The sequence below is a fragment of the Lepisma saccharinum genome, chromosome 7, assembly GCF_977018435.1.
Source record: "Lepisma saccharinum chromosome 7, izLepSacc3.1, whole genome shotgun sequence".
Classification (NCBI taxonomy): Eukaryota; Metazoa; Arthropoda; class Insecta; order Zygentoma; family Lepismatidae; genus Lepisma; species Lepisma saccharinum.
This window is the reverse complement of record NC_139235.1, coordinates 83,939,907-83,966,887: the sequence shown is the minus strand read 5'-3', so window position 1 is coordinate 83,966,887 and position 26,981 is coordinate 83,939,907. Positions and strand designations below refer to the sequence as shown.

At 37.7% G+C, this 26,981-nt stretch overlaps 1 protein-coding gene across 1 annotated transcript in view; it reads left to right on the top strand.

Moving 5' to 3' along the window:
- Positions 1-25,423, top strand: part of LOC145989976 (meteorin-like protein) — a 269,077-nt gene extending 243,654 nt beyond the window's left edge. Inside the window, exon 4 of the mRNA XM_083125530.1 lies at positions 19,772-25,423. Within this exon, the coding sequence (XP_082981656.1) occupies positions 19,772-20,115 (344 nt within the window). The 3' untranslated portion in view covers positions 20,116-25,423. The remainder of the gene's footprint in view (positions 1-19,771) is intronic.
- The last annotated feature ends 1,558 nt before the right edge of the window (positions 25,424-26,981 follow it).

The following is a 26,981-nucleotide window of genomic DNA, read 5'->3' as shown; positions in this document are numbered from 1 at the left end:
TTCTATAATCTGACTGGCTTTTCTACTTTTCTCGAAGTTTCTGTGAAAATGTCTGTTATATTGAACTAATTTTAAAATATGTTCCACAGCCTCCTATTGGTATTTTTTTTTTACCAATATTTGTTAATATTATACATTGTTTATGATACAGAACTACTTAAGAAAAAATCCAAATTTGCATATCGTCAATAAGTCAATGCTCTGAAATGCATTTCTCGGATAGTACGTTCCGAATTTCTGCGTTCAATTATAAGAAGACTATGTGATGCTATCAAGTTGGCATGGAAGGTATTATTGATGCCTTTCATAACAACAAATTTGTTTGAAAACCCGTTTCTCCTCTTCTTTATCATCATAGAAAGCGCGGAATATATTTGATAACATAGAATCAAATGAGAAATTCAAATTTCAACTATTAATGAATTTATGGTTTGATTTAATGACAATTGCAAACTATATGTATCACCATCATTCTCATTATGGTAATATTGTTTCGCTTTGTACACAATAATGCTTATCTACTGGTGTAATCTCGTGATCGGGTTTAATTTTAGCATCAATCACTTCCTTCTGTATTTGCCATCTTGCTGTTTTTTGATTATTTGTTCCTTCACACTTCTCTTATATTCATCTGTTTTTCACATTTAGTGTAATGTAATGAGATAAATTAAGTCTTTCTACTTCTAATACATTTTATTGTATTTTTCATCACAATCTTTATCTCAGAGTTTCCGATGTAACAGTGCTGCCATCTGTGTTTTTTTCGTAAATTATATAGGCCTCGTGGTTTGTGACCAAAATTAAGAGCATTCGTTCACTGTTCAACATTATTATAACTAGAAGTAAATTTTCTAATGTAATAAATTTCATAAAATACCCTTAAATTACTGAGTTAGGTCTTGGATTTGGGGGGGGGGCCAAATGAAAGATTACGAACCGCTGATGTAGAGTGTTGAATTGCACGACCTTCTTGCATTATCAACGAGGTAGAAATTCTAGAGTGGCTGCAGCGGTTTCAACCCTGAAGCAAATTGAATGAAATGTTATGACTTACTGTCGACCACAGACGTTGGAACTGTGAAGGAGAACATTATGTAACTGCTTTCTAGAGGGGCGGGATACGCAATAAAATAGCCTATTTCGAAATTACCATTTTTAAGCTTCGTTTTGAAAGTTGTTCAAAAACAAAATAGTAATTGGTGATCATTTTGAGTGTCTGTATTTTACCACTTTGGTTTCTTCTCCAGTTTTTTTACTGCTTTAATTTGAAAATTCTGCAACCACATCAACTCCCCACTACGTACGCCTGCGACCATGAAGGAAGTATAAACTGTACGTGTGCATGGACGTCCGCAGGATTTTTTCCAGGGAGGGGCAAGGAAGGTATTTCTTTTCCAGGGGGGGCAAACAAGGCACATTTTCCCCCAAAATAGTGTTGTTCCCTAAAGAAAACATTGCTTAAATTTGAATGTATGGTGTTCATATAATAATTAACACATATTATTGTGGCTAAAATGAAATTATGTGTGTGAAATATATAATGTTTGGTTGACTTTCATTTTGCAGGGGGGGGGCACGGCCCCCTTGCTCCCCCTTCCGGACGCCCATCAACGTGTGTGTGTGTGTGTGTGTGTGTGTGTGTGTGTGTGTGTGTGTGTGTGTGTGTGTGTGTGTGTGTGTGTGTGTGTGTGTGTGTGTGTGTGTGTGTGTGTGTGTGTGTGTGTGTGATCCGCTTACTCGGATGTTACCTCTCCTGACGCTTGCAGAGATAGTAAGGCAAAACTTCGCGTTCAGCGCGCTTCCAACAAAAAAAAAAAAGAAGATCGAATTCAGCTTTTCCACTACCTCTATCCCTTCTATACTCGTTGAATAATCTGCAGTAGGGATGGCCACAAAATCCTGACAACGGATATCCAGATAATCAGAATATCCGTATAGTACAGTTTTGATGAAGGATTTGTAGAAAATCCGTAGAGTTAAATACGAAGAAAAGAAAATGTGGACAACCCGTAAAACTGACAAACGATAAAACTGTCCGGATAATACACACATTGGATAATCCGGATATAGGATATCCGTATAATTCGGATAATCCGATATTCTGATATACGGATTAAGTGCCCCCCCTGAGATTTCTGGAAATAGTTAATGAAATTCGAATGGTGAAATTGTGGTGATATTTTACAATATATTGTATACTGTGACTTACACCATTATTATTATTATTATTGTTTGGAGTAGGGTTACATTTAACCTTACAGTTTATTTTACACTGATTTAACTTTGTCCTGCAAGAGTCAATGTTAAGTGTACAGTTATGCAAATTATGATATACAGAATATGGAAATTTCAAATGCATGTAATTTTGAAAAAAAAACAAAAAACAAGTAGTAGTAGTAATAATAGTAATAATGACAAAAGTAATAGCAGTAATAATAATAATAATAATAATAATAATAATCGTTTCTATGACTGCCACCGTGAGAAAAAATCCTGCGGACGCCCTTGGATTATCCGCTGCAGTCACAATAGAATTTCTAACTCATTGATAATGCAAGAAGGTCGTGCAATGGACAATATTCAATGTGACGTCAGCGGCGGAGAGCATGATGGGAAATCTGGCAAAACCGCACGTGCTCCGGCACTCAGTCCGGCAAGCCATAGCAAGCGTGAAGCGAAGCAAATGCTGCGTGCATGAAAATGACCCAATGTTTAACATTTTTAATTGTATTACTAGTATTGTATATTTTCAAATGAAGTTTCCTTTTGGTGAATTAATGCGTTGTGTATGTGCCATTGTTTATGTATTAATTGTGAGAGAACATCATACCTTTATACAATTTCGTCGGTGGTTAAAATGGCGTGATTTTTCCAATGCAGGGTGAAATGTGAATCGTATTTGAAAGTCAAGTTTGTGGCTAGCGTTATATGACTTTTGTGTTACTCTTTACATCCGCATGATTTGCAACGCGTGTGGTTGTTGTACGATCTCTAATAATGTTCACAGAAAATTTCAAACACTGCTTATCAATCAGCGGGGCGTTCGAAGTATGAGTATATTTGTACATACTTTTCAATTTCAGCATATCTTCTATGCCTGTCTCAATACACATACGAAAAGTCACAATAATACGTTACGGCCTTAAAAAATATAGTACACAATTTTGTACTTCGGAACATTTCTATAAATTATCATTTTCACAATACAGTTTGTTTTAATTCACTGTTTTGAAAAAAAATATTTTCAATTTTCTTTAAAATTCCCTCCAGCGGGAATCGAATTTCAGATCCTTCGATTACAAGGGGATAGCATTAGCCACTGCACTATCGGATAGGTCCGATTGATTCCATGAGAAACAGGCTCCATAGTCCTGTATTTTTTTCGTATGTTACATAGCTTTATACAACGTTGTTTTGTGGCAAATAGCAGCTTTTTAGATACTCTGGTCATTGTTGAAGTCTACGTTTGGTATATAATCTAATGTGAAAGTCTAGATGTGGTTTATAATCGTTATATTTGTACCTTGAATCACTGCCACAAAAGCTGTGAGCGCAATGCTTATCACACGTGTTTCCAACACACTCCGTCTGTGCTGCGAAACGTTTGCCGGAATCATGGCCGCGGGCGTGCTTTCGCGCAATGAATTGTGGGGTAAGTTGTTCGCTGAATATCATCCATTCCACACTCGAAATCAGCGGATAATCCGAAAATCCGTTATCCTGATATTTGAAACCCGGATAAAATGTTATCCGGTTTGGCCATCCCTGATCTGCAGGTTTGTTCTCGGTTTCGTCTGATATCTTGATGTGAACTGGGCTGAGGACATGTACACTTGGACCAAATTGATCCCAGCCCTTATGGTAAACGCCTTAATGGCCAGCGAGAGGAACACTTGCCGACGTATCATTCCACGGTTATAAAGTCCACGGCCGTGACGTGGAAAGCAAAGCAGGGCAAAAATCAACGTCCATTAGGCGATGAGACCGAAGGAACGCCGTCTTGATAGACCTGTATGACGTAAGCACATTTCCCAAGATGCCTTTGTGTCAGCCATCTTTGCCTTGCCGTGACGTGAGCTCTTGAAAGGCGGTAATTTTCCAGCGTTTGGCCCGATTAATCTTCGCAGGGTGTTAATGGAAAATCCATTAGAGTTATCAAATTCATTTCGACCCTCCCGTCTTTCTCCTCGCGCCGTGAATGCGGGTTTGAAAGACGAGCAAGAAAAGAGTAAGAGCCGAGATTGTGATTGGAGAACCAATGCATATATCCCTGTTCGTTCGTTTCAGGGTTGCCACAACATGACCAATAGATGTCACTAGGGTGTGAGCGCGTGTAAATTGTAACATAAATTCTCGCCAACAACAAACAAATTAACGTAAATCTGCACAACAGCTGTACCATTAGTTAATGTCCGATGTTTTTAGAGTAACTAAATGAGATATAAAGTATTACATAGCCGTAAATAAGTAATTTTCTACCTCGCGTCGATGGTATCGGAAATACAAGGTCTGTCTAAAAAGTAGTGGCAATGACTCTGTGGCGCAAATTAAAAACAGTTTATTGAAAAAATATTATTGTCATCATATTTATTAGATATTAACCTTTAAAATGATACCAAATTTGTATGTATTTGTTTAAATTTTGATTGTTTTTTTTTTTTCGTTTTTGTTCCACCGAACTTACTCGAGAAAATCGTGAAGAACAAATAGCCAATATTCGGTTTTGTTTTTTATTTGGAAAACAGCAACTGAAGCATATGAAATGTTGCAACAGGCTTAGCAACAAGCTTGCCTACCCTCAAGAACAGTTTACCGGTGGTTTTCTGCTTTTAAGAGTGGAAGAACTGAAGCAAATGTCGTCCAAAAACTGTTCATACAGAAGAATTAGTGCAAGAGGTGAAAGAAATGGTGCAAAATGACAGGAGAATTGGTGTAAGGATGTTTGCAGAAGTTTTGGCAGTAAATAAAGACACAGTTCATCAGATTCTCTCAAATTCATCAGGTCCTCAAGATAATTTATTTTGCTCCACTACAACGCCAGGCCTCACACTCCAATATCCGTCAACCAATTCTTGGGACAAAAAAGGGTAACAGTCATGCCACACCCTCCATATTCACCCGGTTTAGCCTCCTGTGATTTTTTCTTGTTAGGCAAGATAAAAAGGGAGTTGAAAGGCAAGAGATTTGAAAATTTGGAAGAAATTAACGCTGCTACTATTGACAAATTATCTTCCGTCACCAGCGAAGAATTCAGTTCTTGTTTTTCTGATAGTGAAAAGATGGGAAGACTGTATAAAAGCTGATGGTGATTATTTTGAAGCGGACTCTTAGGGCTTTAAGATAAATGTAAATATGTTAATAAATATATTTTATTTTTGAGTTATTGATGCATTGCCACTATTGTTTAGACAGACCTTGTATACGAGAGAGGCAAAAACCGCGCATGGTTAGGATCTTCCTTATCGCACAACGCGAGAAAAACCTTGCGTTCTGACGTCACCGCGGAGTGTTTTCATTGTTGCGCTAAATGCCTAAGTTGTTAGGTTAGGCTTCTTAGGTTTAGTTCTCTTAGTATAAATGATATATTTGCTGTGTATTTTGCTAAGGCAACCGAACCTAACAACGTAGGAATTCCTAGTTTGACGTCAGAACACGAAGTTGATCTCGCGTTGTGCAATAAAGGAGACTTCCTATTTCCATTTTTCGCCTCTCAATCCTATTCAATCATCGTTGAACATGGCCTAATCGAATATCGTTAACGTTCCGAGAGTCCTCTCGTGAAGATGGCGAATTTCGTTACAGGATGTTCCAAAAGTCGCCTTCCAAGAATTTCGTTCTAGCACTTAGCTGTGAGCGTTTTAGTGTTGCCCACGGGACGAGACGGGACAGGCTTTTAAAAATTCGAGACGAGACGAGATTGACCATGTGTCATAAGACAAACGAATATTTTCGAGACGAGACAGCATTTCCACGAGACTCCACGAGACGAGACAGGCCAAAGTCTCGTCTCGTGGGCAACACTAGAGCGTTTCTATGCACTCAGGGCGAACATAACGTCTGCAACAATTCTGAAAGTGGTGGATTCAAGCACTGCGTCCAGGCCATTCTGCCTGAAGTTTTGTTGAGTTTGAGATTGAAGTCCACTTCGTGTATAAATGGGCTAATCCGAACTGGACCTACAGTTTAAAGTGGGGTCCAAACCACCATGTTCCTCGAACTTATGTCGAACTAGGGACTCCTTGATCATCCCTAAGGTTTTCTGCCACTCCAGCCTGATGCTACCTTATTACTAGACCTCGAATTTTTAGGTCCCTAAAATAGTCAAAAAAAGAGGCTAAAAAAATCCCAAAATAGGTTCTAAAAACCCTAAAATAGGTTCTAAAAATTCTAAAATAGGTCCGAAAAATCTTAAGTTAGGTTCGAAAAATCTTGAAGTATGTTAAAAAAAACTTGAAATTGTTCCAAATTCCTGAAAAAATGCTGATTAGATATAGTCACCGGCAATGAAAATGGGGCACCTATATCCTGAATATGCACTATCTTGCATAACGTTATGTGTGTTGCCTAACCATACGGCGATGGAAGAACTTACCATTGGAAATTTCCTATTAAAATCTACTCTTCGCCGTATAGTTAGGCAATAATCTTTTCTCGTATTATCCACAGTCAAATTCCGCAATTTTTGTCTGAGGATCATCTTATATGCTGAAAATAATCATTCAACAAAAACATAGTGGTGCAAACTTCAATGCTGAAATGTTAGTTAGCAAGGCATGAATGGCACAAAGCACCGAAGTAACACGAAAGTGAGCAAGACCACACAGATCAGACCACTTTGGATTGTACAAGTAACAATAGCACCAGACTTTTTGCTTTGTTTAGAGCTTTGAGAAATCACCATGGACTTGGAGGAAGGGAAATAGACAGAGTACATTTCAAACACGTTCGTCATTGAATTTTTTCGTGACTATACAAAGCAAATGCCTCTGTGTGTGTCATAAAAATCCTGTAAAACCTTTAAGAATATATATAAAAATAGGCTGATTTATGCACATAATCCTAAAATAGGTCTTTTTAGGCACTATAAAAGCTTCAGCAGTAGTTGCGTTTTTTAACGAAACGCTGACATAACTTATTATTTCTTTAAAATCCAAGGTCTAGTTATTACCCGTAACGGGACTCGAACCTGAATCTCCGATATTCCACCTTTCCCAGTATCGTTGTGGGAGAAACACCACACGACGGATTGAAAAATGAGGGTGGACTCGCATTTTTTACTAGGGAGTTTCTGAAGTTGAAAATCTCATTTATATTCTCTTAGATGTTCGTAACGTAACAGGGACTTACATGTATGCATTGTCAAACATCTAGGTCAGCAACGGGTGGAGCTGTTATAACGTCATTCGTTGCTCACGGTGTCGTGCCCAGAAATTCTTTTTAGATCCTGCCTTGCATTTTACCACCTTTCATGGAACGGAAATTGTCTCTATCTTCTAGAAAACTTGGTCAAAGAGTGAGTGGGTTTAGCCTTCACTAACCCCCCCTTCCCCCCGGCTACGCCACTGGCTTCCTTGCAATATTGTGTGCATGTCATGTGATTATCCGCTAAACAAATGTCACTTCCTTTGATGCACAGAACCGGAAAAGCGTTAAATCAAGATTGATCCATTATTATGCATCCATTTACACATCCACGGATCGTCGAGTCTGATCAACATCAGCTGCAAAAAGTACACTTGGATGTATTTATCTATGTATTTTGATGCACCAAAGTGCATCATTAACAGTTTATGCATTTTAATGTATGACGGTGCTACCTCCATTTGGTGCACTGAGCATAAATATTAATCTTAAACCTCAGCTAGCTTATCTTTGTAGTCAACGAAACCAGACAGGATGCCTTCCAATGGAGACGTTTAAACGAATGTATTATTTAAACACAGGATACATGGAGTAAGAATATTTACATGATAAGCTACTTTCTTTTATAATTCTCGTTTACAGTCAATTTTCATCTCAATATGCTTTTTATTATTTATTTTCTCTATTTGAATATTCTATCTGGATTTTCTTCGTAATGGACAGATCTGGATCTGGACTTCCTTCTTAATGGACGGTTTGGATCTGGACTTCCTTCTTGTCTTTGTGAACTTCCCTCTGGATTTCAATTTATTTGTTTTTGACTATTTAATGAATTCCTTTATCCAGCTTTTTCCTTCAAGCTTTGGGAATAATACTAATATCCTTCCTTGCGGCTGCGATTGGAACGCGCCAACACTAACTGGGTACAACAGAGTGTATACTTGGTGCAAGCGACTGACACGCGCATCCAAGTAGGTGCTACGGTTGAAACGCGCAACGCAACCAAAAAGTGCTGTGGGGCGTCGATTGGAACGCGCCGCCGCTGACGTAAACAAAATTTCCGCTATGGGAATGATAAATCAATCAGACAGACGCAATATCTGTTCAAAGACACAAATTTGTATCAGTGCGTTTACTTCTTTAGTTTTCTGATCAATTTACATATGATCACTGGTTTGATTAATCGCGTACATACATTAATTTATTTCTTTTGTATTTATTCTTTATCATCTTATAGTACATTCTATTGTTTTTCATCTTTCCAATCTGCTTTGTTCTTATTTATAAAGTTATTCACATATATTATGTTAATTCTTAATCTTGCCCGCCTGGTGCTGCCATCTCTATTCCTCTTTGGCAAACTATTTACATTACTTGATCCTATTGGGTACGTAACAACGGGAGTGAAAATAATTATGCATGAATGTGTCAGTTGACACATTTAAGTTTATGTATGTCGAGATGGGTTTCTCTATAATGTTCGGAATGGCTGTAATTGTCTACTTCCTCGGGTTAACCGAAATCGGGGTTTTCTAATACGACGGAAGTAGCAGGAAAAAACAGGTCACATAAGTCACCTTAAGCACAATGGATTTATGAACGAGAGCATATTCCAGCTCTGTGAACAATTTTAACCTTGTTCACAGTACCTTTTACATACAGCATCACATTTTCAACAATTATAGCTTCCTACACCCGACCACGTGACTCTATTCGACCAATAAGTATATTTCTCTCTAGAGGGGGTCTTTCGTAATGAGATATTAGCTTGTAGGGCACAGACTACTAATTAACCTGCGTTAATAATTTTCCCCATAACGAGTGTGTGATAAAGCTAAAACAAGAATCCCTCCTCTCCCCCATCTTATGTGACAATGAAAATCATAGATACGCTGCAGCGCATATCTGTAGGAAAATAGTTAAACCTTTCTTCATACAATGGTCTTGCCCAGTACATTATCACTTCAAACCTGCCGCAGTCACGCAGTGGAGCCACTGTCGCGCCAAAGAGATTTTGCAGCAATCTAAAAACTAGGTACGACAAATTGTGCCGATGAGATCCCGAAAACTGTAGCGGGATTCTACCAGCTGCTACTTTCCTTTTCTTTTCTTTTTTTAGTTTTTGTCGCCCCCTCTTCCTTCTTTGGAGGCACGTGTTGTCGTCTTTCAGACAGGTGATTGTTTCCAGCAAAGATTCCTGTTCACCAGAGACATTCCCGATGGGAGAGGCTTGTCAAGCGATGCCCCCGTCCAGTCATCGCATTTCCAGCTACCGGAAAAACTCGCTTCCAGCAGCTTCGGAGGTTTAATGAATCCCCCATGACGTGTGGCATGAGATTGCAACATACTGCGGGTAATCAATACATATGGCGATTGCTTACTTGCTGAGAAATATCGGCGAGTTTGAAACTGGAAGCTGTCATTGTTCCAAACTAATTGGAGAGAGTTGTAGACGGAATTTGACCTAACAAGACGTTAAATTCCTTTCTGGTTTGCAGCGATGTCTATTTGACGTTTTAATTCTTTTTAGAAATCGTCCTTATGCTCAGTACAAAACCTCATGTTGAGCATTTTTTAGCTGTCATTACGACTGAGGTCAAAGAACTTTGTCAGGTTTTCTTCAATTTCTTAAGTTCTTGTCAAGGTTTGTTGTTGTTTTTACCTTTTCTCTTTCTCTCTCTCACTCTCTCCCCTCCCCCTCTCCTTTATCATCTCTCCTGATAGAGAAGGGAGTGAAATGAGAAAGACACTTCTCTCTTTAGAAAAAGAAAGAAAGGGGAGAGAAAGGAAAAGAAAAGTGGAAGAAGAGAGAGAGGAAATGAAAATAGTGTGGAAGGAGAGAGAGAGTGGGGGAAAAGAAAGAAGAGTGGAGAGAGGAAAATAAAAAAAATAGTTGAGAGAGAGGAAAATAAAAAAAAGTTGAGAGAGAGAGAGGAAAATAAAAAAAATAGTTGAGAGAGAGGAAAATAAAAAAAATAGTTGAGAGGAAAGGAAAAAGTAGAGAGAGGAAAGGAAAAAAGTAGAGAGAGGAAAGGAAAAAGTAGAGAGAGGAAAGGAAAAAAGTAGAGAGAGGAGAAGGAAAATAGAGTAGAGAGAGGAGAAGGAGAATAGAGTAGAGAGAGGAGAAGGAGAATAGAGTAGAGAGAGGAAAAGAAAAAAGAGTAGAGAGAGGAAAAGAAAAAAGAGTAGAGAGAGGAAAAGAAAAAAGAGTAGAGAGAGGAAAAGAAAAAAGAGTAGAGAGAGGAAAAGAAAAAAGAGTAGAGAGAGAAAAAGAAAAAAAGAGTAGAGAGAGGAAAAGAGAAAAATAGTAGAGAGAGGAAAAGAAAAAAGAGTAGAGAGAGGAAAAGAAAAAAAGAGTAGAGAGAGGAAAAGAAAAAAAGAGTAGAGAGAGGAGAAGGAAAATAGGGTTGAGAGAGGAAAAGAAAAATAGGGTAGAGAGAGGAGAAGGAAAATAGGGTTGAGAGAGGAGAAGGAAAATAGAGTTGAGAGAGGAAAAGAAAAAAATAGTAGAGAGAGGAAAATAAGAAAATAGTAGAGAGAGGAAAAGAAAAAAAGGTAGAGAGAGGAAAAGAAAAAAAAGGTAGAGAGAGGAAAAGAAAAAAGAGTAGAGAGAGAAAAAGAAAAAATAGTAGAGAGAGGAAAAGAAAAAAGAGTAGAGAGAGGAAAATAAGAAAATAGAGAGATGAAAAGAAAAAACTGTAGAGAGAGGAAAAGAAAAAGAGTTGAGAGAGGAAAAGAAAAAGAGTTGAGAGAGGAAAAGAAAAAATAGTAGAGAGAGGAAAATAAGAAAATAGTAGAGAGAGGAAAAGAAAAAACGAGGAGAGCGGAAAAGAAAAAAAGGTAGAGAGAGGAAAAGAAAAAAGAGTAGAGAGAGGAAAAGAAAAAATAATAGAGAGAGGAAAAGAAAAAAAGAGTAGAGAGAGGAGAAGGAAAATAGTTGAGAGAGGAAAAGAAGAAAATAGTAGAGAGAGGAAAAGAAAAAACGAGGAGAGCGGAAAAGAAAAAGGTAGAGAGAGGAAAAGAAAAAAGAGTAGAGAGAGGAAAAGAAAAAAAAGAGTAGAGAGAGGAGAAGGAAAATAGTTGATAGAGAAAAAGAAAAAAATAGTAGAGAGAGGAAAAGAAAAAAACGAGGAGAGTGGAAAAGAAAAAAAGAGTAGAGAGAGGAAAAGAATACAGGGGAGAGAAAGAAGGGTAAAAGAGAAACAGAGGGACATGTTATTTATTTGTCTCTGAGTAGTGTTGCCCACGGGACGAGACGGGACAGGCTTTTAAAAATTCGAGACGAGACGAGATTGATCATGTGTCCCGAGACAAAAGAATATTTTCGAGACGAGACAGCATTTCCACGAGACGAGACAGGCCAAAGTCTCGTCTCGTGGGCAACACTATCTCTGAGCTCTCGGATTTTCGAGAGAGAGAGAAATGGGAGGGGGTAATCGTAATTACAATAATAAGATTATTTCTGACTAGCTTCCTCAACTGTACAGACCCTACAATAATAATGCATTTTCTAAATAATTCCTCTCTTTGTACTGATGTGATCCATATTCTCTTCTCCTCTTCGTTTTTTACGTGTCATTTCCTTGCTTTCTTGAAACCTCCCCAAGGGCACAGGGGTTCGGATCCCCTCTAAACTTTAGGTCCAGTCCCGATCTGAGCATGAAGTAGACTTCTGCTTTTTAAGGCGGCTCTCCATTAAACCATCATCGTGGGAAAACTGTTCCGCACACCTGTGCTTACATTCACGTAATTCATACCCGTTTTGCAACGGGCATTATTCTTATTTGCCTGTCACGTGTCTAAAGGGAACAAAAACAGGTGTTCAGTTCCTGAGAATCTGAGAGTTCTTGCATCCAGCATTCTGTTAGCGGCTCAAGTGAGGAAACGTGCTTGGGTGGGATTTCCGAAACGCCTCCAAGATGGTGTTAAAAGAAGCGAAAATCCCCAAGGGTGTTTGCCCGAAGTGAAAAGATAACAAAACTGTCTGATTGTTCCAGCCTTTTTATTTTGTAATGTCTGCCGGACCTTATAAGTAAACAAGGCGTCTGATTTAGAAATTGATACCTCAGTCAGTTTAAATATGTGTAAAGAATATGAGTTTTGGTACCTCCTCTTCCTGGAAAGTTTCACACCCGAAGTAATCAAAAATTTTTGCCCAATTTTATTGGACTCGCGTATTTACATTTCGTCGTTTTTGCAGAGCGCGCCACAACACTAATCGTTTTTCTATGCTTCAGAATCTACCATATGGAGCTATTCCATTGGTTGGCAAATATATGTCACTTCGAACCACACTTAGCTCTTGCCACCAGGAGGCATTCCTATCAATCGCATAGTTATTCGTTTTTTTCGCGTACAAAATAATACTTAGTAATGTATGTAGCTTGTACAGTCACGGACACTTCTGGGTTGTAAATGCCTCCTAAGGTAATTTTAGTTGTCAAAGGTGTGGTGGCGCTGCTATTACCGTTAACTTTAAAGTTATGATAATTTGTTCTTAGTTTTCACAGTCTAGATCCGGCGACATCACCCATCTCATCGAAAATAAAGGATTCCCGGATAACAATATTATATCATTCACGTCAAACACGGCCCTAAAGAAAAAAGTAGCTGAGGAGGTACGAGGGGGTGTGGCGACGCAGTCGAAAGGGTGCCTCCCGAATTGAAGTTCACCCCCCTCCCCTCCGGAATCCCTCCCATACTCGAGTATCTGTCAACAAAGGGACCTTGAATGACGACGAGGCTGTTTGAATACATACATGTGCCATCTGCGGGGCAATTCGTGGAAATCGCATTGGTCGTGTGGATGATTGACTTATCCGCCACGAGGATCCATTTGGCTAATTCGCATTTTGTCAGGCGTAGGAAGATGTCGTGTGCGTGTCGTGCCCCGGCTGAAGGGAAGATTGCTAATTAGTGGACAAGAAGGATCGGCACGTGAGTGCAATTGTCTGAAGTTTAGCAGTTTCGTTCTGGAGAGAGAAGACGTCTTGTTTCCTGCTTTCATTGTAGGTTCTTGGAATTGGTTACCCAATGTTCCACTCTCTTCCAACCCAGCCTTAATTCTTCTTTCTCGATCCAAACCTAGCTTGGATTGAGATAAAACTCGTCGAGAAGTTAAGTGAGTATATCACAGCAAGAAATAATAGACTAAGGGTGACTTTTGCTGAAGGCATACAAAAATAAAACTTGCTTCCACATATCGCCGTATGCAAGGGAGGGTTTAACGGGTCCAAACCCCATCCATTGGTTAAGTAAATATGTTGAACTAATTTTGTAATCAAATAAACATAATCTTAGCTCTCAAGTACTGTTGACGTTGATAATCACACTCTCCACAATGAAATAAACTTTCAAATACCACAATTTTTTCATAGAAAATGTGTATTCTCATTTATCCAAGGCACATTCTGTGTACAGAAATACAACCAAACTATTATAACAAATAGCAAATTTAGTTTAGTTTTATCTCAATCCAAGCTAGGTTTGGATCGAGAAAGAAGAATTAAGGCTGGATTGGAAGACAGTGGAACAATAGCTAGCCAATTCCAAGAACATCCAATGAAACCAGGAAACAAGACATCTCTCTCCAGAACGAAACTGCTGAACTTCAGACAATTGCACTCACGTGCCTCCCTCACACGTTTGAACCGCTTAAAATTATAATTAATTTGATGGATCGTATCATCAAATATTTTGAGTATTTTTTTATGATGAACACAACAACAAACCAACTGGAAGACTAACGGAATTTTCCTCCCAGAAAGAAAGCACTGATTAACAATAATAAGACGGAAGTTTTAAGTTTCTATGACTGGAGGGCAAGATGTGACCCCTTCTCTTTCCTCCGAGGAAAAAAATCCTGCACACACCCTTACAATGCAGTGGTTGATCAAAGAGTTCAAATTATTTACTGTGCAGAAACAATGCATCAAAAGAACATTATTAGTGGCTTGAACATGCAAGGGTGGCACAAATTTTGATATTTCAATTAGCTATAGGAAATATAATTAATTACTTAAAAATAAATTTACTTTTGTTCTTGATACTTTATATTTTTTACTTCGATCAGTTTAGGAGCTTATAAATTAAGAATTCCTTTCATATTATCGTAATATCAAAATTTATTTTCTGTATAAGTTAAGTAAAATCACCGAACAATTGCTTCGTAAGAATTATGCATGCAAGTGTATAAATTGAGAAATATACATTTCGATGCCTAAAATCCCATCGGATGGGCAATTGACACACTAAGATGCATCAAAAGACACACTCCACAGTCGATATTTGATTTGATGCAGTAAAAGTGCATCAAATTCGCATTGATGCATTTCGAGTTCTCTGTGTGGGGGAGGAGGTGCATGGTTGAATTTGTGTCGAATAAGTGGTGGGTGGATGCTTGTAATTATTAACATGTACACATTGCAATAGGTGGGGGATGCTTACACCTATTCCTTAGCTGAAGGAATAGAGCTCCTGCCGTTCTTCCCACTTCGAGCACTACTTACAATGAAATATTAGCACAGGGAAATAAATGAATCTGACATTGAGATGATAATGACAACCGTTATTAGGAGGGAGAGACCAAGAGGGGGAGAACAGCAAATAAGGAATCTGGGAACTTTCCTACACTATGTCTGGATAAAGAGAGCAAAGAACCTCAGTGGGGAGAGTGAAAAGGGGCTACTAAATAAATCAATCTAGGAATCACTTAGCCAAGAGTTTAGTGAAATAGTGCAACTGTAGTGAAAGTAAGGGGAATGAAAGACGGTGTTTGTGAACTCCCAGCTAGTGTGAATGAGTAAGTAGACTGAGAGGAGGAGGGGTTTAGGTAAGTGCACTAAAATTGCCATCCTTGTATGGTATGCACAGCTGTAATGGCTCATGCTTGAAAATTAATTCTATCCAAAGCCTGGCTTAATTGTATACAGTCAACGAACGTAGTTATAGTGTGGAATTCAGTGCAAATTTGACGTACTAGTTTTAACTTTTTGTGAAATCAAATAGAAACGTTTTCATTTATGCTACGAGTTAAAGCCTAATTACACGAAGGAATAAAACATTCGACTTAAAACTATTGAACAATGTCTGTTGAACTGCACCTTGGACGAAAATCTTCTATATATATACTTGTATATAAAAATGTATATATGTTTGTACCGGCATAACTCTCGAACGCCTTGAGCGATTTCAACCAAACTTGGTACACATGTCACTTACAATCTGGAAAGAAATACTGTGGGGGTAAGACACCCCTGGCACCCCCTAGGGGTGGGGTGGAAAGGGGACATAAAATAGTATTCTGTTGCGTGGTATTTTCGTGTGTCATATCCTGCAAGTTATGCTTCCTGCTACACAGCACGGCGAGTTTGGTTGCCTACACAGAAGGTTCATAATTGCCATAGTTTTCGGGGTCGCCGAGATGAATACTGACACTCCCATTGCCGTTCAACTCCAAGTTCATTTTACACTATAGTTAGAATACATTATTTTCCTGTCGAATAGAAGATTGGGATAAATAAATACCCGGGCAACGCTGGGTAATCAGCAAGTGCTGTATAAAGAAGCGAATTACGGCTCTACTACGTGAGACGCGTTTTAAAAAAACGCGATATTTTTCACATTTGACAAGCATGAATTCTTGTTGCAATAGCAATCCCAGGAGCCATGGAAGAAAGCTGGGAAGTATGGCTATTCGAGTGTAAGTATCGTAGTTCGACAAATTACTGTGTAGAAAATTGTCCGTCGTTACAAACTCTAGTACCACATCACTGCCCATTAGTGTACGACTGGTCTTCAATTCGTCCCTTACCAAAATCATGCAGAATAAACTACACCGCTTGATTTTGGCCACGGCGAATGGCAATGTAGATAGATTTGGGAATGACAGAATTATTTATGTTGTAGATTGCGGCAATTAGTGGTACAGGGGGGATCCAGTAGTATTGTTCGGCAAATTGTCCATGACTATTTTCATTAATTTTTCTCCTACATGCTATGTGTTTTTAAAATATGGATTTTTATGTATGCTGGTGCTGTCAACAGTCTATTGTGAGTTTTCTTTTAATTCTTGAAGCTCTTATTGGGTCAAATAAAGTGCACGAACATGGTGATGGACAATTTGCACGGTAATACTCGTGGATCTCACTGTACCTTGTGATGTTCGAATTAAAATTGTCATATTGTAACACATGTTGTTTTTGCAGTGTTAATATTGTTGGGAGAATAGTGTTGGTTGTAGTATTTGTATATTGTAGATTTACACGTGATGTGTATTAATGTGTATATCTGTACAACACATTAGCCTTGGTTTTTTTTGACAAAATTAAGAATTCTAACAATTTTGTGATTATAATAATGTAGATTTGCATTATGAGACATATTTTTAAAAATTATAAAAATAAAAACTAATCATGGCTTCAACAGGTGTAGTTAAAATAATATTAATAAGTCTTTCCAAAATAAGTATATAAATCGTCATATAAATGTAATGTATGTCGTGTTTTGTAATACCTAAGTATCATAGTTACATTTATAATAATTTTCCTTCAACTACGGTGTAGATCATTAACTTTCAATCAGGATGCCGCGGACATACACGAATTTAGAAGTCAAAATATTTTCCTTTCGTGTTTTTAAATACGACAAGTTTTAAATTATATTAATTTATAAATGAGACAGAGATTTAGAAAACACATTTTAAAATATATGTTTGATGGTTGAATATCTAGAAATGGAGGATAATAAGTGTAATAAGTGAAGTGCCCGTTAACACTCTCACCTTTGGATGATTTTTCATCAATCAACCATATCAGGAATCCTCATCTTATTACCAATAATAATTTTAACAGAAAAATATGACACGGGGCCTCAACGTGAGACCTGGGTAATCACAATTGGACTAAAAATATTGGTATTTTAACCAAAGAAAACGAAAATGTATAGAAATGCCTATTTAGGATGGGCAAAAAAATGTTAACCGGTGTGGCACAGGGACAGAGGACAAATGCCCTGGCGCGATATGGACAAATATGGACACCTCATTTACAAGAGCAAACTTTAATTCGCATACCGCACACAATAAAAGCCATTGTACAGTGCGATGCATAAGTATTTCCAAGCAAATTGCCCATACCCATGTTTATTATAATTGTTATAGGCAACGAGAGTTTCAAGAATTTAAGCAAAACAACATTTCTTAAAAACACGCAGGATGCAAGAAAAAAGAATAATGAAAAATAATCGTGAACAATTTGCCAAGCAATACTTGTGCATTCCACTGTACACACAATGATCTTGATGGAAAAGTTGCACCACGAGTTTAGGGAAAAGGTTGAGAGCCACTGGTTGAAGTTGAAACGCCCCGAATCTCACCCGCACGAACGCCCACGCCCACGTTGCAGTGGCAGTAAAAATCAGAAACGGGCCCCACTATCTGAAACATTCTGGGTTCGACGTGGCAGACACCATATATCTTAAACGAACCTGTTCAGCGTTAATCACTGCAACGTACCGGGTTCGACGTTGTGACTGTCATCAATATTCAGATTTACCCATAATGTTATTAACTCTATTCTTGCCGGAGATATGAGGATCTTATGCACTCAGGGTTCGGGTATAAGTAATGAAAGTTCGCGTCAACTTAACAAGTTTATTACACTGGACGTATGCCCGGGAAAGACTTACCACTCATGTTAAAATTAAATAATGAAAATACTTGTTTAAAATGTGTTGTATAATCTATGGTTATTTAATTCCCCATTGGAAGGCAAGGATTAGATCGGGATCATACTGCTTTGAAGGACAGGATCGGACCAAGGCAGATTTATGCACACTATTACTAATCATAATATGCATAAAATAATTGTAAGAAACTTTACTTTTCAACTGGATCCAACATCCTTTTTTGTTATTCAATAAATATTCAACTCTTTATCTATTTAACATTAATTTCCTTGCAAGGGCAGTTGCTTTTGTACAAATTTTGGCGATGTTAACTACACGTTAATAGATAATGAAAACGTGTTTGTCTATTGACACGTTCTTGCCAATAGGTTCCACAATAGAATATTAGTAGCAGTAATATCAATACATCAATACATAAACAGTATGAGACTCTATATTGAAATGACATCTCTCGAAGCACGGGAAAGTATTAAGATTTGCAGTCAATCAAACTCAGAACTAACTTTTGCGAATACGAAGTTATTATTTTTGTAAAAAAAGAAAAATGTACATAAGTGTACAAGGGCAAAACTATACAAAACAATAAACCAATTCAACCTGCTCTGTCAGTCAAAAAGAACATACAATGACACTGACAAAATAAAAATGTACAAATATATCACCCCGAGACAACGGTCTCAACAAGGGTTTAGGGTTCGAACCCAGACAATAAGAAATCAAGTAAACCCGTCCGCACAGAGACCCTCAACAAGTGCCAGGGCGAAAACGAGTTGTGTACAAACGAGAGGGCCTTAGGGTGTATTGCACCCCACACTAGTCCTCCACACGAACCTCGCGCCAACGAGCACCAACGAATCTCGGGACCATACACATAACAAAAATCAACATTGAAATAATCCCACCAAATTGCAAATAAGCAACTACAACTCCTCAACAAGTGTCAGGATACAACGAGTTGTGTATATCAAGAGAGCCGTAAGGTGTATCTAGGAAAAAGGGTCATGTGGGCCTAGTGGTAGCGCCGTCGCCTTGTAATCAAGGGGTCCCGGGTTCGATACCCGATGGAGGCACATAGTGGTTCGGATCCCACTTTGAACCGTAGGTCCAGTCCTGATTAGCCTTACTGTGCTTAAAGTTGACTTAAAACACCAACCCAATCAATCAGTCAAAGAGGGGTCATGTGTTGAACTATATTTTCAATCTACTACAGTAAGTGGATATTGGCATTTACCACTTTCTGGTTGCAATGTTTGGGTTTTATTTAGTACATATTAGGATTAATGCATGTACTACTAAATTGTACTATAATTGTGTATTATTATGCTATGATTGTTATGATTTCTCTATATAGAAATAATGGTTTATCATTAGTCGATACATGACAAGTATTAAGCAAGCCCCTATGCAACGGCCAGTTTCTGTTTGGTTATGCTTCTCGTTATTACTTTTAACTTCATTTAGTGGGTCTCTAAGTTTGGTGTTTAGCTAAAATGTAGTGTCCTTCTCGTACAAATGTGTAAATACTGTACATGAATTTGCTCCAAAGACTTGGTGTGAAAAATTTTGGTTCTTTGTCTGGAAAACCTGGAAAAGTCAGGGAATTTTATTTTTTACAAAATTGTAGACGCCCTGGATACTGTCAGACAAATCTAATGTCCCGAGTCTTAATACACAAACATGACGTAATCTAACAATGTACTCATGGTAGTTTCTTTCTTTTCAGTGGCAAGAGGCACCATTTCAACCATCACCACCAGAGAAGATCTTCAACAGAGCGAGCTAACCATCAGGGCCTCCAGAGTCTACAGGCAGTTGTCGCCAGTGTTCCTGGAGAACGAATCCCCACCAACGAACGACATAGATCCTTTGGTCCCAGATGCAAAAGTAGGGAAGGTTGTGGTTCCTGTCAAGTGTGGGGTCAAGCTGGGGACGGGGGAGTTCATGTTCATGGGAAGCATGCGGCTAGGTGACCCCGTGCTCACGTGTGCCCCAAGGTTGGAGGAGTGGATTGCGGCGCGGACCAAAGCCGCCAGGGAGCAAAGTGCACAGTGTGTGCTCGACACGTGACATGACGTCAGCGATTCGTCCAAAGAACTCTACTTGAAAGGCTGTGATAGTATAGTGTATGAATGCTTGTTTTTTTCTCAAGGTTCCAGAGTGTTGCTGAAAAATTGAATGATTCAGCAGACGTGGACTATGTCCATAGTTTCGGCGGGCTTCCGAGTTATCCTCTCAAGACCTTTGACACACACACCTATTGATGCACAGAATCAACGTATTCTAATGCAGAATGCATTTAATACTCTTTTCACTGTATTCTGGGTCTCCCAGATAGGGGTTGGATCACCATCGTCTTGGGATTAAGGTGAACCAAGGTTGAATCCCGTTGGTAGTTCATTTTGGTAATCCTGACATCACTTTCAACTATAGGTCCAGTTCCAACAATTTTATCTAGTGCTTTCTTTAACGTTTTTCACTCCGTACTCTAAATATCCCGTTAGTGGAGATGGCCCGAAATTGAGGAGTGGAAATTTTTAGATACACATTTACTATCTGTAGATAATCTGCAGAATGAACAAACCACGGTCAGAGGTCATTTTCTCATTTCAAAACATTCTTAAAAAACACACAGGCATGTAAACAGAAGGAAAATACAATATTGGCAAACAAAAATGTCATACCGCCTTCCAAATTGTATGAAAAACCTTAGAAATATTTCTGTATTTGCAAATGCAGAACTATAACTCGACAAACACGGAAAGCAAAATTCTAAAACCAAGTCTCTCTTGTTGTTGGCAACAAACAACATATCGTTGAGGCTGCCAATTCAACTCTAGAGGTTTCTTGTAAGACGAAGCTCTGAAGCCACATCCAGGTCCAACTCCTACAAAACTGCTTCGTTTTAGTGAATTGTAAAAGTTTCGCCAATCAGTGAAGCAAAGCAGGTTATGTGTTTGAGAATTTGGTGTCAGAGGTCTTTTGTGGAAAATTTTGACCAGTGAGTATGATGCGCACTAATATCCGAATATTATAACAACCCAGACAATAATTATTCTGGTCTAAATCTAAATTTTTCTTCTACTACATATAATACTTAAGGAAGGTAGAAATACGATATGACAAATAATCTGCAGTATGAAGTGCCAAGTCCAGTGCATGTGCTGTGTATGTGTGTTTGTATGTACTTGTGCTTGAATTGCAAATATGGCGTATCCTAGCGAGTCCAATTAAATAGATCTCATCTATATTGAACTAGTATTGCATGTGTACCAGCTATTAAGAATATAGCGTCGCTAGTTGAGGTACGGGTATCCCTTGTTCCCCATTTGTGACGTTCGTGCTGATAATGAAGTTTGAAACTCTTTTTTTATTGTTTAAAATTAGCTTTGATACGTCTCTCTTCATCTAAGTTTTAGCCCTACTTCTAAACAGTTTTAATCAAGTCTCTTTCGACTTCTAATTAAATTACTGGCTGTGCCAGAGGACATATCTTCCCTTTGTTCTTTTTCTAAACTTGCATTGATTATAATGTTTTTATTTCATTGTTGATTATAAAGCATCTAACAAAATTCCAAGTGAAGTGATTGGAGATACAAGTAATTGTTGAACTGGGGAGAAATCTATCTCATGCTTTGTATTTGATATGTATGTGGTGTTCATATTGATATTGCAATCGGTCTAAAACCGTGCTAAAATATTTCGCTGATTTTTGTGTAATTTCAAGTTAAGCAATAATATTTTTATCGTAATCTGACCATAGAATCGTGATATTGCGCGTGAATTTCATGTAAAAGAAATAAGATACATAGAAAACATGAATGTACAGTGGGATCCACTAGTATTGCACGGCAAATTGACCACGACTATTTTCATTAATTTTTCTCTTACATCCTATATGTTTTTAAATGATGGATTTTATGTATGCTGGTGCAGAATTTGTCAACAGCTTGTTTTGAGATTTCTTTTAATTTTTGAAGCTCTTATTGCGTCAAATAAAGCGCACGAACATGGTGATGGACAATTTGCACGATAATACTCATGGATCCCACTGTACGTAAATTATGTTTAAAGGCACTCTATATTATATGCTTACCTACAACTGTAGTTACCAGACATAACATTTTAAAAGTATGACTGTGTATTCTTTAAACTAATCATATAAAGGCTTTGATTTTACTCTATAAAGTTAGTTTTAACATATATTTTGACGGACCTAACTCGGAAAACAGAACACACTTTCACTAAATAAATGTAATATTTCTGTGACATGAACAGGCAAACAAGGAAACTTTTGATATACAAAAAATGATAAAAGATTAAGCTTTCTGCTGACATCACAGAAGTAAAAGAATGTGTGCAAATACATATAAAACAATTTCATACCAACCTTAATTTCTTACGAACTTATAAGTCAACATGACTGACCTAAGTACATCTTCGAATTTGACGTATTGGTTTCTCCTGAAAAGAAAAAAGAAAGGAACCTAGCTAGCTCTTTGAAATCTCAGAACTGATAAATGTATACCAGCACAAAATATCTAAGGATGTTTGTAATACAAACAGAATTTTCACAGCATTTTCTATTGATTAATGGTGTACAGTAGTGGTTTTCAAATTGTGCGGCGTGCCTCTTTTTCTTGAAGTTTAAAATGTGTTAATAAGAAATATTTCTTCTGAATTATTGCAACTCACATTGGTTGTTCCGTGGCAGTGTTTTTGAACCTATAGACAAGAACTGCACTCGTATCTCGTATCAAGAAAACCATGCCTTTTGGCCAGACGTTGGCACACCTTTCTGATTTTTGGCCCAAATGAAATGTTCTGAAGTATCTCTCCAAGGAAGTTATAAATTCTGTACCTATTAGACAGCCTTCAAAAATGCAGTCGCTGCTTTGGAAGAGAAAGACTGAACATCAAAGCATTGCTAACTGCTTTCCTACATTGAGCATGTTGTTAGGGGAAACAGGACTACGATTAAATAATAAAATCAAATATGTGTTTGTGGAAATAAAATCTGTGGAACAGAAACACTTGGCACAACTTCTGTGGAAAGTACTTTTGGAAGTGGTCGTGATCAAGTCCAAAGACAGATCAAGAGTAAATATCTAGAATGAGATGCACTTCCAAGTATGTACTCCGATTCTGTGTGACTCCAAGCACGCTCATACATCCCTCTGACTTTGCTAAACATTGCAATATGCTTCTTATTACCATGTGTCATCTCTCTCTTTCTCGTGGATATCGTTTCGCTCAGTGAACTGGCACCAGTTTACAAATATATATATATTTTTTAAAATATATCACCTGTAGGATAATCACACATTATATTTTCACTACTTGATGTGTGCCAACAGCAAATCATCTTACCTTACTTTACCATTCAGCTCTACAGCCCCTTGTGGGCTTTGGCTTCCTCGAATAATCGTCTCCTGTCTTCTCTGTTCTTCGCTCTTTCCTTTCATCCTTGGATCTTCATCGTTTTCAGATCCTTCATGACATCGTCGAGCCATCTCTGTTCGGGTCTACCTTTTTTTTTTGCAGGAGTATATTATCTCTTGTAGTATTTTTTTTGGTAAACGATGATCTTTTCTTGCAATGTGTCCCAAGCCATCTTAACCTTCCCATTTTTATAAATATAACAATGTCTTGCTCTTCCAGTATGCTACTGGTTTCTTGATTTGTTCGGATCCTTCCTCATTGTTTACTTTAATAGAGCCATATATTTTCCGAATTATCTTCCTTTCAAATATGCTCAAGTTCACAGCAAACAAACACATGAAGACATTTTGTGTTGGTCTTTCATGGTCACATGTACTTATCTAATATTATTGAGGGGAGGCGCGTGCAGATTTTGGTAGCTGAAGGGAGCCACGTCATCAAAGAGTTTGAAAATCCCTAGTGTACAGTATTGCTCGGCAATGACTATTTTCATTAATTTTTCTTTTGCGTCGTACGTGTTTTTAAGGAATAGATTTTTCGTATCCTAGTGCAGAGCTTAACAGCAGCTTCTTTGGTGTTTTGTTTCAATTCCTGAAGCTTGTGGATATTCCTCGTATCTTCCGAGTTTGTTGGTATCTAGCTCTGTGCAGGAGTACTACTTGGCTCGTCTCCATCTACATAGGTTGCATCTGACTGTACTCGTATTAAAGAACTGAATATATTCTGCAAATTGCACATTTCGTCCATTGAGAATGCAAATGTTCTATATTGTCTGATGCCTACATACAACCAATATTGATATATTAAGAGTCTTTTTGGTCCATGTGCAGAATTTGGAAACAGCCACGAGAGTACAAACTTAAACAGTCAATGAAACCTTACGACAATTTCCTCAACCAACCACAAGCGCCATCCGAGTATGAGATAAACCACTTGCATTGTAATTCTAACCTCAGTCACTTGTGGGAGATGCTTAACAATGGTAGTGGTCTTCGGTTCTTACTTTTGTTGTTAACAGACAAGAATTTTGAATAATAGTGGATTCAAAGTAGTTTATTGATTTCCCACAATATGAATTACTGTATTTATTTTACTTTGCTACCAAATTACAAATTTATAATGAAATTGTTTAATCTCCATCTCGTTTCCAGAATGCAGTGTTCTATCTGGTAGATAGAACACTGACACTCTCAAATCATAGCTGGTGTTGCGTACAATTGTTCTATCTGAAATTTCAATAATCAATTACAGCATAAATACCTAACCAAAGAACTACTTATTTTTAGAGAGGCTTCAATGTATCAGCCTTTGCAATTATACAAACTTTCAGCACAATCGTGACAAAGGCCCAGTAAATATCATGTCAAACTTTAAAGGGCTTTTCGGAAAAAATGAAAAATTGGACAGAGAACATTTACATTCTCAGTGGACGATTTGTTAAAGAATGGATGACATAAACATTTACAAAACCGATGACCACGGTCACTGACTTACGCATAGGATTGATTGGCAGTTATCAAAGACAATCACATTGCTTCTTATATAAATACTTGCTTTGAGCTGAACAGAGGCATATTTGTGTTTGCTTCGTCTAACAAGTTACCCATATCCATGAATGATTGACTCTTAGAGTTTGTTCCTTGCACAATTTTTGCACTTAAAGGTGTGTGTACTTTAAGGCCATATATTCTTAGTGTTGTAAAACTGTGTTTGTTAGAAATAATACGCCCTTTCGCCAAACAAGATGTAATATTTACATGCTTGTGGTGAACAGATTCTTGATACAATTGTTGTGCTTCTTTTCGGGAAAATTCGTGCCATATGTTAGTTTTCTCGAAAGCAGGTTGTAGCTCTATTGTAAAATACCTAGTTTGTACACTTTGTAGATAGCTTGTCGCAGGCGCTGTACATAAGAGAGAAATATATTTCTAATGAAATTTGCAATGCTACATCTTTCTTTCATTTGTGTCCTGATTTGTAGTGGTGTTAATTAAAATGTTTTGGCATGTATTTATCCGAATAACAAATAACTAAGGGTTTATAGTGTTAGTATCAGTAATAAATATTGTCAATATGTACGAGTTAATAATGAGCATTAGCCAGTGGTAAGGTGAGTTTATTTTCTTCGGTTCTTCATATCAGCTGACTATTCTATAAGCTCAATCTGAAGGTAAGTATAACCTAACGACACAACTGTATATTCTTGATGTAGAAACCTTTCGTGCATAGAGGCTTGCATGCGTGAGAGGCTACCGTCCGCTAAAGGAACGTTTTCTTTGTTTAATACAAAATAGATGAAATGGCGTTATTATGGAGTTTTTGCTTTATATTAGTTCTATATCAATTTGATTGAATACTTGTGTGTGTCTTACATTCTTGTTTTATTGTGTTAAACACAATTAGACAAAAATGTCGGGAGAAGCGACGTAAAATAACCTAATTATCGTGCAATCAGGCACGTAGCTAGGGGGAGGGATAAGGGGTCTGAAGCCCCCTCCGAAATCCTACAAATGTTTAAATGTTGTTATTATTGTTAATAACAGAAATAAAGTTATAACCACAATAAAAACTGCATTACATCGAACAAAACAGAATATAAACTTCGAGTAAAATTTACCACTAACTGTTATAGCCTTTTTTGAACGATTGTGTAAAAGTGAATAACAAAATACAATAACTATGATTTTCAGTACACTAACTGTACAAAATAAAATTAAAATAATGGACAATAATTTTGTTAGATATTCACTGATACGGTGGATCGAGTACCAAAGTCTCTTCATTTATATAATAATAACAATACATTTGGACTAAATTGTAAAATAGCAATAATTATTATTGTCATTATTATTTTACTCGTCAAGTTTTATCAATGGTCTGACCTCCTCTACAAATATTTCTGGCGACGCCCGTGCTGATAAGGGATGAGCCGCCCCCGAAATATAATTCTGGCTATGGGTCTGCGTGCAATGTTCTTGTATCGTTATTGATGTAGATCTGTTAATGGTATCTTTGCGGAGATCAGAGAGAGAGAAAGAATGTAACACTCAGACGTGCTTGTTTCCGATATTGTCCTCGGTAAAGTATATTTGAAGTCAAAACCAATTGCTTACTGTTGCTGTTATAGCTAAAATTCTCCCCCAGAAATTTTTGATGGGAGATTTTTCAGGATAAGGTTGTTCGTGGGGGATATCGCCCGTCCCCCTTTAGTAGGGCGACAAACTGGCCAAAACTTGTAACTTCGTAGCAACGTCACCGCCACAAGCGGCAACACTAATTTTCTGAATGTTTTTTTAACACCCTTGCACATCAATTTAAAGTAATATCATCTCAAAAACTGTAAATCGTTACGCATGAAACATGTATTCAAATGTACATGAAAGTTATGTGTCTTCTTCGTTATATCTTGGTAAACTGAACAGGAGAGTCTGAAATCTGCGTTATGATTCAACGGCGACAAATATGTTTTGATTCATAACTTCGGAACTAAGAAA